This window comes from Ochlerotatus camptorhynchus, unplaced genomic scaffold (genome assembly GCF_037179485.1).
Source record: "Ochlerotatus camptorhynchus isolate MF236.1 unplaced genomic scaffold, CSIRO-AGI_Acam_v1.1 ptg000228l, whole genome shotgun sequence".
NCBI lineage: Eukaryota > Metazoa > Arthropoda > Insecta > Diptera > Culicidae > Ochlerotatus > Ochlerotatus camptorhynchus.
In genome coordinates, this window is record NW_027040718.1 from 180,360 (window position 1) to 193,611 (window position 13,252).

At 40.1% G+C, this 13,252-nt stretch overlaps 1 protein-coding gene across 1 annotated transcript in view; it reads left to right on the top strand.

Moving 5' to 3' along the window:
- LOC135704003 (calexcitin-1-like) overlaps positions 1 to 12,382 on the top strand; it is a 74,836-nt gene extending 62,454 nt beyond the window's left edge. The window contains exon 6 of the mRNA XM_065225367.1: positions 12,187 to 12,382. Within this exon, the coding sequence (XP_065081439.1) occupies positions 12,187 to 12,297 (111 nt within the window). The 3' untranslated portion in view covers positions 12,298 to 12,382. The remainder of the gene's footprint in view (positions 1 to 12,186) is intronic.
- The last annotated feature ends 870 nt before the right edge of the window (positions 12,383 to 13,252 follow it).

Genomic DNA, 13,252 nt, shown 5'->3' on the forward strand with positions numbered 1-13,252 from the left:
GAAGGTGGTTTCCCGAGGGTGGGGCCCTTCCATTACACCAACACAACCAGTTCATGAAAGCATCCTGGAAAATGATTGATATACCTCCATCATTTTTCTTGCCATCGAAGGTGCACCACACATACCAAAACACCCAGCCCTACTGTGCAGCATTTAAGGGGCAAGATGATTCAGAAAACATTCCGGTTTTGGTACATATAATTATTGGTCCTTGGAAACATCTAAGCTAGAAATGTTAAGTGATGCTCCATTTTCCTCTGACGGTTGGGACATGAGCAAAAGCTCTTGTCCTAGCCTTTTATGGCTCGCTTTCTGAAAAGAGAAGAGGGTTTCCATTTCCTTCGATCTGAAACCAACGATTATTCCTCAAAAAACATGTTTTGATCTAAACAAGCTTAACTTTGATTACAGTAAACACCTAAAAAATGCGGCTAATAGGGGAAATGTAAATGGAAACCACGTACACTGTGACCACTCAATTGATTACAACATGGGATATATCGAGATCCTGACCAGATAGATAGTTACTGTCTCCGACAAAGTTGTTCAGGAGATCATATCTTTGTCGCTGGCAAACAGTAGTTCAGAATTTTCTCACTACGTAGCGCTAGTATACAAGTAAAATTCTCGCATTGGTTATATCTCGAGATCCTGACCAGATAGAAAGTTACTGTCTTTCACAAAGTTTTCAGGAGGTCAAAGCCTATTGCTTGGTGTTTTCAATAGTTCAGAATTTGCTTACTACGCGACGCTACACGAAACGAAAATCAATTATTTTATTCATGTGTTTCACTTATACATTTTTTCCAAAACATCAGTTTTATACATTCCATAAGACAAACCACATAGGTCCTATAAGCATGCATAAAAGGTATGTGTGACCGCTTATACATTTCATTTGACACATGAGCTTTATTAACTTTTTGCAATGCGTCTGCTTATTACTTGACTTATACATTTTATGGATAATCAGCAATATAAATTTGCCAAAAGGTATAAGGAGATTTCTATCCAAATTCTCATATAAAATATCTCGAGTTCCCGACCAGATATAAAGGTACTGTCTTCGGCAAACTTGTTCAGGAGATCAAGACCTTTTCATAGGTGGACAGTCACTCAGAGTTTTCTCACTTCGCAGCGCTACTATACATGTGAAATTCTTGCATATAAAATATTTCTAGATCCTGACCACATAGAAAGTAAATGTATTCGGCAAAGTTTTTCAGGAAGTCAAGATCTTTTTTTTTGGGTGACAATAGTTCAGAACTTTCTCACTATGCAGGCGCTAGTATATACGTACCTTTTTCGGATATTCAATAGCTCGAGATCTTGATCAGCTAGAAAGTTGCTGTCTTGGGCAACGTTACTTAGGGGGTTAAGACTTTTTGGCTGGTAGACAGCAGTTAAGAATTTTCTCACCACGTCGCGTTAGTATACATGTATACTTCTCGCATATAATATATCTCGAGATCCTAACCAGATAGAAAGTTACTGTCTACGATAAAGTTGTTCAGGAGGACAAGGTCTTTTGGCTGGTGGACAGTAGTTCAGAATTTACTCACTTCATGGTGCTAGTATACATGTGAGATTCTCGCGTATAAAATATCTCTAGTTCTTGACCAGAGTTGTTCAGGATATCACAAACTTTTTGCTCGTGGACAGTTGTTTAAAATTTTCTCACTACGTAGCGCTAGTGAAATGTAAAATTCTCGCCTGTGATATATCTCGAGATCCTGACCAGAGAGAAATTTACTGTCTTAAACAAAGTTGTTCAGGAGGTTAAAACCTATTTTGTGGTGCACAATGTTTCAGAATTTAATCACTAGCGGCGCTAGTATACCTGTGAAATTTTCACGTATAAAATATCTCGAGATCCTGACCAAATAGAAAGTTACTGTCTTGGGCAAAGTTGTTCAGGAGGTCAAGGTCTTGTGGCTGGTGAACAGTAGTTCAGAATTTTATCACTGCGCTGCAATATGAATTGTCTCGCTACCACGTGCAATCCTCATATATGCGACAGCTTTGCCGGAGATAGTAACTTTTTATCTGGTCAGGATCTCGAAATATTTTGCATGAGAATTTCACGTATATACTAGCGCCACGTATTGTGAAAATTATGAACTGCTGTTCACCAGCGAAAAGGTAGTGATCTCATAAACAACTTTGTCGACGACAGTAACTTTCTATTTGGTTATGATCTCGATATATATCACATGCGATAATTTCACATGTATTCGGTAGCGCTACGTAGTGAGAAAATTCTCAACTACTCTCCACCAGGGAAAAATTTATGATCTCTAGAACAACTTTGCCCAAGACAGTAACTTTCTATCTGGTCAGAATCTCGAGATTTTCCATGTTGTATCCAATTAAGCCAATAACAAGGACTAAAATGTGTTCCCTTGTTGTCAGGACTAGAAATCGAAGATAGATCTTATATCTTATCTGGTTTGAAAAGAGAAAAAATGGACAAGAAGGAACGAACCAAGTTTAGCCAATTGAACCTAAAGGTAGCTTGACATGTGTTGATGTAGAAGTCCAAATTGCCGAATACCAACATGAACTAGTCTGGCTTGTGGTATAGCTTGCACGGAATGTCTTTCCTCGATTTGAGATAAAAGATGTTCCGATGTACTTGATTTTTGGTGTGCATTGGCAAGCCTTTATATGGCCAATAGCCTGGTTCAGCGCTGCGATTTAATGATGAGACGAATGATGGGATGAACTGAACTGACGATGAAGTGAACTGGCTAAGAAATTATAAATATACTGGGCCTGATTTTGACAAGATAAGCAACTGATTATAAAAACAAAAACTCCGCGCACTCGCAACGCTTTGTTAAAACATTGTCAATATCAACTATATCAATAACACTCACTCACACAAGAATGCTGAGCACCTCCAACGTGACAAGTTCCCGTTCTGGGCGGCTGATTTTCTTGATAAAAGTCTCCGTCATCGATAATTGACGACATCGACGATGGAGTTCAGCATTTGAATGTGTAGCTAACCCCTGGAGTTATAGTCGAAGTCAAGGAGTTGGAGTCGGAGTCGAAGTCAAGAAGTTGGATTTATAGGATTTATAGGCTAAACCTATGTAAAATTTCAGGATACGTAAGACCCGATTCTGTCAGCCCTCTTTTTGAATTTTTTTTTTATGTTCTGCGAAACGCATGCGATTTTCAGTGGTCTTATTCTGGGACGGGACTTGACGATCGGGTAGCGATTTCGAGCCAATTTGCTGTAAAATCCGAGCCAGTTTCTTATTGGTCGATTTGACAGTAGCAATTGTGGAATCAAAAGGACAGAGGGATCGCGTCAATCTGGCAGTGATGCCGGAATCAATGTTGACGTCAGTGGCGATGTTAATTGATAATATCTAGATAGAGCTGGAATTAGGGTGTAACAACTTTTGTAAACAATGACTTCTATCGATGATTTCTAGGAACTGAAGGCACGCCCACGCAGACCAACATAACCATCGAATAGGGAAAGTCTTTCCCTACCCGATGAGGAGGTTGGTTTGCGTGGGCGAGCCTTGAGTTTCTAGAAATCATCGATTGAAGTCATTGTTTACAAAAGCTGTTAGGCCCTAATTCCAGCTCTATCTCGATATTTGCGAAAGGAAAGTGGAAAAATTGAGTGCTCTGCGTGTTTTAAGCGATGGATATTGTTGTTTGTTTATGGCTGTTTTTATTGTGTTGAGAAGAAATGATGTACAAGCTGCTAAACTTCGGTAAAAACTTCGAATAAAATTCAAATAATAAAAAAAATCTACATTCCTGGCATCATTGGTCAACTCCGTCAAACACCACGCAGAACTTTCCGAAGGGCATTCTCCAAAAACATTAAGAAGAGTGAGAAGCTCGATTGTCAAGTCCCGTTCCGGGTCTTATTGCATCAAACTACCCAAGTAACCATATAGGAACATTATTTCGCCTTTTTACGGGCCTCATCAGAACTTGCAAACACTGATATAGCCGTTGTTCAGCTGGATATAGCCTATCTACCTTCAAACCGCTACATCTCGAAAACGGTGCGACTTAGCAAAATTTTACTTCGGTGTTTTTTTATTATTATAAATATGGTGTACTTTCATTATTTAAAGTTGAAATAGTAATTGGACCAAATTTTGCATATTTTTCCAAAACCTTGAGTTTCTTTTAAATCAGAACTTTTTTGTCCATCATTGCTCCATTGCATTTTTAGTCCCTTACAACATATCAACAAATAAAAAAAATATCAAAAATGTTTTTATGACTCTATTTTAAGGGGGTAGTACACTTTGAACGTCCAAAAAGTAAGGCATTTTCGTTAATTTTTTTAAGCAATAAATCACTCAGGGAGGGCAAATATGTTATAACTCATTTATTAGTCATCCTTCGAACTACAATTTGTATTTTTTTAACTCGATTGGCGTCTCCCCGTGGCCGGTGAACCAGGTCGCGCGGGCATCCTCGCGCGGAAGTCAGAAAACGGCGTGGGAAAATACTCCTTTCCATGTGATCCTGGAACATAAATCGAACAAAAATCCTGATTAGTTATGAAATTTGGGTTAGAAATACGTATTCCGATTTTTTTTTAATTATTTTTTTCAAAAAGTGTGGCCTTAGGAATGAAAAAGTCCATTTTTTCACCCTAAAAATGCTTACAAAATCATGGATTAAAAATCCATTTTTGACAAAATCGAAAATGTGGATACGTATTTGTAAGCAAAATTTAATTTTGAACAAGAAAACCTAGGCGATATCCAAATTTGATGATAACTGGTTAGAGTTATTTCCCACGCCAGTTTGAAAAACCCTATTTCGAGATAAACGCGTTAAAAGATTTCAATGCTCTCTCAGCGCGCCGGTACATGTTTGAGGAAATCGCTTCGTAAAGCGGTAATGAATATTCTGGCGGACTTGGAGTCTTTTCTAAATTAAAGTATAAATCCCAAGGAACATTTAAAGCCAAAAAAAAATGCATTTTTTTTTTGAAAAATCCAAGTGTACTCCCCCCTTAAATTAAAAAAAAAAGTTGGGTAAATTTTTTAAATGTGCATATTTTTTCAAAAAGTCTCATCTATTACCTGCAATATTGCCCAAGACACCAAACCGATCGGACAAACAGTTCTCGAGTAAAATTTTTCCGAAGATAAGCTTGATATTTTTCTATATGCCCTTTTCAAAAATAAGGCTGGATTCAAAATGGCGATATGAAGATGCAAAATGGCATTGTCGGTCATTAGGAACGTTTCCGCAAATTTTCAACCAAATTAAAAAAATCAAAAATAAACCGATTTGCGAATTCGTAGGGAATTGCTTAGTGGCAAGGAGTAGCGCTTTAACCCAGTGTGGATGAATTGCGTTCGCTTAGAATATCTTCGCTGTGAAGTACGAGCAAAACGAGCAAATGAGTTCGTTATACATCAACGAATATGCGTTTGTTGATATTCACTACTGCTTGATTATCCAACCCAAAATTGTCAAAATCAGAAGCGATCCTGAAAAGTAAAATAATCGAATTAATTTTGGGCATTCAATATTGTCGATTCCAGAGTCTAAAACCACCGACAAACAGACATAACTCTTTGAAAACATTGTATCTCAATCTCAATCTCAATAAAAAGGACATCAGTAACGACATCTCTCGGGCTTCTCACGGAAAATAAGCTTGCTCGCTATGTCGCTAACAATGTTGCATGCAAGGTAAACTGAATATGTAGAAACGTCACAGTGTTCCGATGCCAGCGCAAATAATAATATTCAAATCGATCGTAAAATGCATGAATGATGATCCAGAATTAAGTTTTACTTCTGTTAGTCTGTGCTAAAACCTCGACTCGACCTCGATATTATCATCAATTGAGCATGAGGCAATAATTTTCCATCAATATGTGTATAAAAACCAATACAACACGTTCTAGAGCGCTGTATTTGTGTATTATGAAAATAATCATTTTCCATTTGATCCTCAAAATCATCCCCACCAATATGAAGATGAATATTGATATTGACAGGCGCTTGTCCAGAGCCCAACCTTGTTGCAGCAACTGCCAATTAAGAGACTGATACCAAATTCTGGGTGTACTTGTCGAACATTCATCCAGATGTCAGCGATGAAACGGTTACGTGTATGGTGCGCTCAAATTTGGGAACGAGTGATATTACTGTAATTAAACTTGTTCCTCGTGGCAAAGACGTACGTTCCCTAACTTTCGTGTCCTACAAAGTTGAGATGGCAGCGGATCTGAAATCCAAAGCAATGTGTTTGGACACATGGCCCTCTGGCATAAGATTCCGGGAGTTCGAAGACACTGGTAAAAACGGGATTTTTTAAAGCCAGTCCTATTGAACCCACTATTATCGTCAGCTTCCGAGACAGCGAATGCGAGCAAGTAGGCTCTTTCTCTAGTCCCGCAAAAACGGTTCAAGCACTTCATCGTCCGAATCAACCAAATGCGCTCTCCCTTACATTTTTTTACCAGAATGTCCGCGGATTAAGAAATAAAACTAGCGATCTTCGTTTGGCATTATCATCTTGTAACTAAGACGTCATTGCGCTGACCGAAACGTGGCTTGGCAGCGACATATTAAACTCTGATCTCTCGTCCGACTATGTGATTTATCGTCTCGATCGGAATACAGCCACATCTCAACTGCTACGTGGTGGCGGCGTACTGATCGGTGTCAAAAAGCATTTACGTTGTAAGTTGATTCCACTTGTTAATGCCAACTGTTTAGAGCAAGTGGCCGTGTGTGTTTCGTTGCCAATGCAGTCGGTCTACACATGTTGCGTCTACTTAAGGCCTAACTCGGACTGCGCCAAGTACTCCAATCATGCATCTTGTGTTCAAGAATTGTGTGAGCTTGCTGAAACTACCGATAGAGTCATAGTTTTGGAAGACTATAATCTGCCTAGACTATCATGGCAATTTGATGCCGACATGAATTCTTACATCCCGACCAACGCTTCATCTGAACAAGAAATCGCTTTGACCCAGTCGATTCTTGCATGTGGATTACAGCAGGTTCAGGATGTACGTAACGTAAACGAGAGATTACTTGACCTGGCTTTCGTTAGTGATACTGACAGAATCGAACTTTTCGAATCGCCCTGTGGAATTTTAAATCTCGACGCTCATCACAAATCTTTTATCATCAAATTTGACTACCTTCGTAATAATGATGACGTTGGGCTGGACCGCTGTTATTACGATTTCAACTTCTGCAATGAACCTTTTATCAACGCCCGGATAGGCTCGATAGACTGAACGATGCTTTTGACTGATTGTGACGTTGACGATGCTGTTTTCCGGTTTTATGATGCCATTTTCGATATCATCCACGAATATACTCCTATTCGACGACATTGCCTTTGTGTTCACTACAATCAACCATGGTGGACCACGGGACATAGGAACCTCCGAAACAGTTTACGGAAAGCAAGGAAACGTCTTTTCAAACAACGGACTGATGAAAACAGGCGATTACTTCACGCAGGTGCCATATTATAAAAATCAAAATGTAAAAAGTTGTACATTAATTGAAATTTTTCAAACACCATCGAATTACCCCTTGACGCATGAAGCGTTCGCAAAAAGTTCACTCACCGAAATGTTCATTAGATGGTAAATGAGTTCTCTGTACCATTTCGGGCGCCAAAGCGCAATTCGATAGCCAAACGAAGAGTCTAAGCAAACCACGCGTAAACGCACGGACATCGACCTGCACAATTCTGCTTTCAGGATTTGTTGACCCGTCCCATCCTTTCATGCACTTCGGGTGGGAAGCGAATTGGCATATGCGTTAACTTGATAGAAGGAGAATGCCTTCCTTCGTAAATTTTTACAAAAAATTAGTATGCGTGAAGGCGATTTTTTGAACTTCGTGAAAATCAACTTCGTTGATTTCACGTAATTTCCGGCGACGAAGATTGCAATTCTTGCGCCTAATCTGAGGACCTTCAGACTTGATTCTTTCACTTCGTTCTGGTTTGTGGAAGAGGCGAGAGCGGTCCGAGTTTCAGTAATCGCGCCGTGGTGTGAAATTAAAGGTGAATTAGTAAACGTGAAATTGTTTTTAAGTTTGTTAATTTAGATTTTCTTTATAAATTCCCTCGATTAGTTCGTTAGTTTTCGAAATTAGAGCAGAAAGTGCTTAGTGCGTTAGTTCGGCGGTTAGGAGTGTGCGAAGGTGTATTGAAACCGTGGTAATTTTGTGTGCATAACTTTGTTCAGTGTGCAGATGTTGAATGCCACGCGACGGAATTTCTCTTTGGCAGATTTGTGGCAAGTTGCGAAGCTCGTCACACCACCCACATCAGTCAGCGACCGTTTTCGACCCCATTTTCCAGCTTCGAAGAACACCCGGTGGTACCAGAGGCCGGAAAAGGGCAGCAAAAAGGTTTCCGCGCCCTAGGCACAGTGAGCAGCAACCCACTGGTTTCGAACCGGTGACCTCCCTCTCCAGCGGCAACCACTTTCCGCAGTTTCCCGTCGACGGTGACGACCATCGATGCGACGGCCGTACCCCGTCTAGGTAGAAGACCACAACTCAGCGTGTGAGGCGTAGTTGGAAAACTACATCGGCTATGTGCAGTCCGCAGTAGCATAGTTTCGGAGTCCGTAGGAGTATCACGTGTGGTACACGTGGGTTCAACCGGCATCATCGAGCAACCGCCAATTCCTCCACGCAAGTAGCGAGTCAAAACGTGAGTAACATGCATGTTCACAAAATTCCCATGCGCATGGTGAGTTAAAGCCCCTAGCATAGCATAACCGCTAGCGTGGCCGCTGTTCATTCAGCCGTTACCCATTCCGATCCGCGCAAGCGTCGGTAACGCCAAACAGCTTTTTGTAGCACACACAAAATGAACACCATTCGTCGCACGTTTTGACTGACGCACACTAAATAAATACCGTCAGAAGAAGAAAGAAGAAAAGGATAGCTAACTAGAGGGAATGAATTTGAGATAGGCCTAGAATAATAAATTGTCGGTAACGTAGAAGTACAAAAATAAACCATCATGAACAAGAGGTAGTTTGAATATGAATAGGAGGCGTTTTCAATAAACCAACACACTACAGATAAAAAGTTTTTGTTCATCATTTCCTAAACTGATCTAGAAAAGCGAATGTAAGGCTTTTTCACGTTTCCGGTCGTTTTCTTTTGAAGTTTTTGCAGAGTTTTACTGGGGAAGTTGGCCCCGAAACCAGCCAGGATTTCTCTCTATTCGAACGGGATCCGTTCGAAGTGTTGTGTCAAGCCTGCCCGTGATGATAAAATCCGCGAGAGCAATTCATCGGTGGCAGAAATCGTTTTCATGAATGCTTCATTCTTTTATTTGATTCTTTCACGACCATAGGTCGTGGGCATTCCCGTCCTTACAGTAATCGATCAACAGCCAACTTGCTTCCCGCTCATTCATTTGAGAAAAACAGAACCTTCCCTGAAAGGTCTCATATGGTCGGGCAACCCTAGTCTCGGTAGATGGTCTCCCTCGGGAGTGGCGCTTAAGCCATTTTTACTAAAAACGGGAAACTCGTAAGGCTGTCGGGTTACAAGCGGGATCCATCGTCTTTTTGGACCTACGTGAAGAAACTTAGGCGGAATGGTGGTATACCATTCGATATGTCCTATAACCCCTCCCGCTCATTCTCCGGATGATCGTCGTGACTGGATGAGCAGCATAGCTCATTACAACTTGCATTTGCCGAAGTTGGATGTATCTGTTGAAGAGGTGATGAAAGTTCTTTCGTCTGTAGATCCTTCTAAAGGCCCTGGTCCAGACTGTTTGCCGCCATCGTTCATTAAGAAATTTTCTGCATCTCTCGCTTCACCTGTGTGGTGTTTTTTCCACAATGTGGAAGGTTGCGTCCATCACACCTATTCACAAAGCTGGAAACATCCACAACGTTGAAAATTATCGCGGAATTTCGATTCTAAGCTGCCTCCCAAAAGCTCTGGAGAAGATCGTATATGAGGTCGTATATCAAGCGGTTAGGCCAATAATTACCGCACATCAGCACGGCTTCGTGAGGAAACGCTCTACAACAACCAACTTAATGGTGTTTGTCAACTCGCTGATCAACTCCATTGAAAAACGACGACAAGTTGATGCGATCTACGTGGACTTCAGTAAGGCGTTCGATAGGGTTCCACATGTGCTTGCAGTGGACAAAATGAGGTGTATGGGATTACCTAACTGGGCCACGAAGCGGCTACAGTCTTACTTAACTGACCGCTCAGCCTATGTGAGCATTAACGGTGTTAATTCGCCTAGTTTCGAGATACCCTCTGGTGTTCCCCAAGGTAGCCATTTGGGGCCTTTAATTTTCATCCTGTTCGTGAACGATCTGTGTAGTCGACTGTGTTCTTCGAAACTTATGTTCGCCGATGACTTAAAGATCTTTCGTACAATTAAGTCAAGACTTGACTGTTGCGCACTCCAGAAGGATATTGATTCCCTTTTGCGCTGGTGTACATTGAACGGTATGCAGGTTAATGTCACAAAATGCTGCGCAATATTTTTTTGCTGTTCACGCGAGCCCTTACGACATGACTATAGGATAGGACTCAGTAGTTTGCTCTTCGTTTCTTCAGTTAAGGATTTGGGTGTTATCATCGACTCTAAAGTCAGATTCAATGAGCACATCTCCATGATAACTGCTAAAGCATTCGCCACATTAGGTTTCTTGAAACGAAACACAAACGCATTCCAGGACATCTACGCGCTGAAATCACTATACTGTGCTCTCGTCCGCAGTCTTCTAGAGTATGTGGGCACCCTTTCACGATATTCAAGCTAACAGAATCGAAGCCATTCAGCGAAACTTCATAAGATACGCTTTACGTGTTCTGCCCTGGAACGATTCGGTAAATTTGCCGCCTTACGAAGAACGGTGCAGGCTGATTGACCTGGACACGTTGGCAGGAAGGTGGAAACTACTTCAGCGACTCTTCGTGTTTTGATTGCTTAACGGTGACGTGGATTGCAACTCTCTTGTGAGCCAAATTTACATCAATGCTCCTCAAAGAGTTCTACGTAGTTACACGCTTCTGTGGCAACCTACCCATCGGACCAACTATGGATTCAACGAACCGTGGACTTTGTGCTGTCGTGTGTTTAATGAAACGTTTGATGTATATGGTTTTAACATTAGTAAGTCTACTTACAAACATAGAATTCGACACCTAGCCTAGAATATATCTGTACAACATTATGTTGAAGATTTAATTAAATAAAAACAACAACACAGGCGATAATGAACTTCCAGCCACGGCCACGAATGAACAAAAACAAATGTTGACTTCGATACTCAGTGGTTGCCTTGATCAAGAGAATGTGTTTATGTCAAAATTATTATGCAGGTAGTTGGGCTATCTGTTAAGGTTGTCTTTTTTTTCAGTTATTGTCCAAAAATATAAGTGTTAAACGTACCTGACCAACAAAAACTAACTGCTCAATATTCCGTGTAATCAACACAGTTCAAGTGCAATCATTTCATTTATACTCCACCGGAAGAATTCTGTAGTTTACCCATCTCCGTGTTTCGACAGTGATCGTCCCAAACTGATCAAATTTACGGCACCGACCCAGATAGGCGTTATTTAGAAAGTAAAACAGACCTTACAAACTATTTCGACGTAACTGTCGTGACCTGATTGAGGTTTCAAACCTCGGCCATGTGTTTTAACAAAGACCAGTCAGATGCACATCCGTGCGCTACAACATTTGTTAAATGACTGATTCAATTGATGAATTTAAGCAAAGGTAAAACTGGCCATTCGACACCTTGTTTTCAGTTTTGCAATTTCAAAACTGATGATGTACTAAACGTATTCCATACGATTTGAAACGTCATTATCATTTTTCACATCATTTCCATCTGCTGGCTGACCGTAACTTAAATTCATCAATCATGCGAAGCGATGCACTCAAGGCTCAGTTCGTTTACTCCTTATTGTATTATATATACAATATGAATTGTAATAATTACCATTATTGTTATTATTATTTTGTTTGCCATAGTAACGAACAACAAATGTATGGCATTTAAGTATAATGACAATGGTTTATTTTAGAAATTTTATACTTTTTCCAGGAACCTGATTCGTTTCAATAATTTTTCTATCAGCACTTGACGATCCACAGTGAAATGCCATAACCATCTTTCTCCTTTTTATTTCATTTCACAGGGTGCCACCGAGGTGAACCGGGACCAATTTGCTGTATTGTGGCGCGAGTATTTCTCCTCGGATAACTCAAGTGCTCCGGGAAATTTCATCTTTGGCAAGACCACCTTCTAACGTGCTAACTGCCAATATCCAAGAGATGCTTCCTTCTAGCCCTTCGTGCTCATCGAAAGTGTTTAATCTTACATCACGAGAATAACATAATAATACTACAATAAAATAACCGCACAAGAGCGTATAACATATTTTGTGAACGAATGAGAAATACAGACAACAAAATTATTAGGGAGACACGATAGCCCTGCTCCAAATAACCTCCCCGTTTCCGGCCTATTATATGTTCTTAGCTAAAAACTTCATCTGTTCAATGGTGAATGTTTGCAAATTTAAATTGTTTTAAAAATTGTATTTTTATAAAGATCTTGACGCAACTCCGAGATAGCCAGCGAAAACTTTGTTTTTGATTTAATATTCGCAATTTGTTTCGATTTGTTATGCAATGTGTCAAAAAATTAAAAAGTATCGAACACAAGATGTCACCGCTAGAATAAAAGTGTGTAACGAAAAAAAAAAAACGGATCATTATTACTTGAAAAAAATCCATCTAATTGAACTGAAAAGAAATAAATCAAATAAATTTCCTCCGGAGTATAATCAATTCTTCCATCAAACTGCATTGAAACACACTTGTTTTCACAGCTGCACAAAAGTTATGCCTCGATTTGCATTGAAGTCATAAATTTGTCGAAAACTTTGAGGCTGAAGCATATGTTTCAATAATTCATTCCTCAAAGAAGTAAAAGACGGGGAAAAGGGAGTACCTGAGGATGAAGCAAGAAGCTATCATCGTTACTCTAAGTTTTCGTTGTTGGAAAAGATAAACTTTTCAACAAATCTGTGCAGCAGCTATCAATCAGGGGTTTTTTTTTTAAAGGTATCTTTCACAAATCTTTCCTTTGAGCGGAATAATGCTGTCGGTCGGGATGAATCCCAGGTGGATGATGCAGTATCCGAAATGGACGTGAAGAAAACGATAATTTAAACCAGTTATGGCATGTAGTAGAATAAT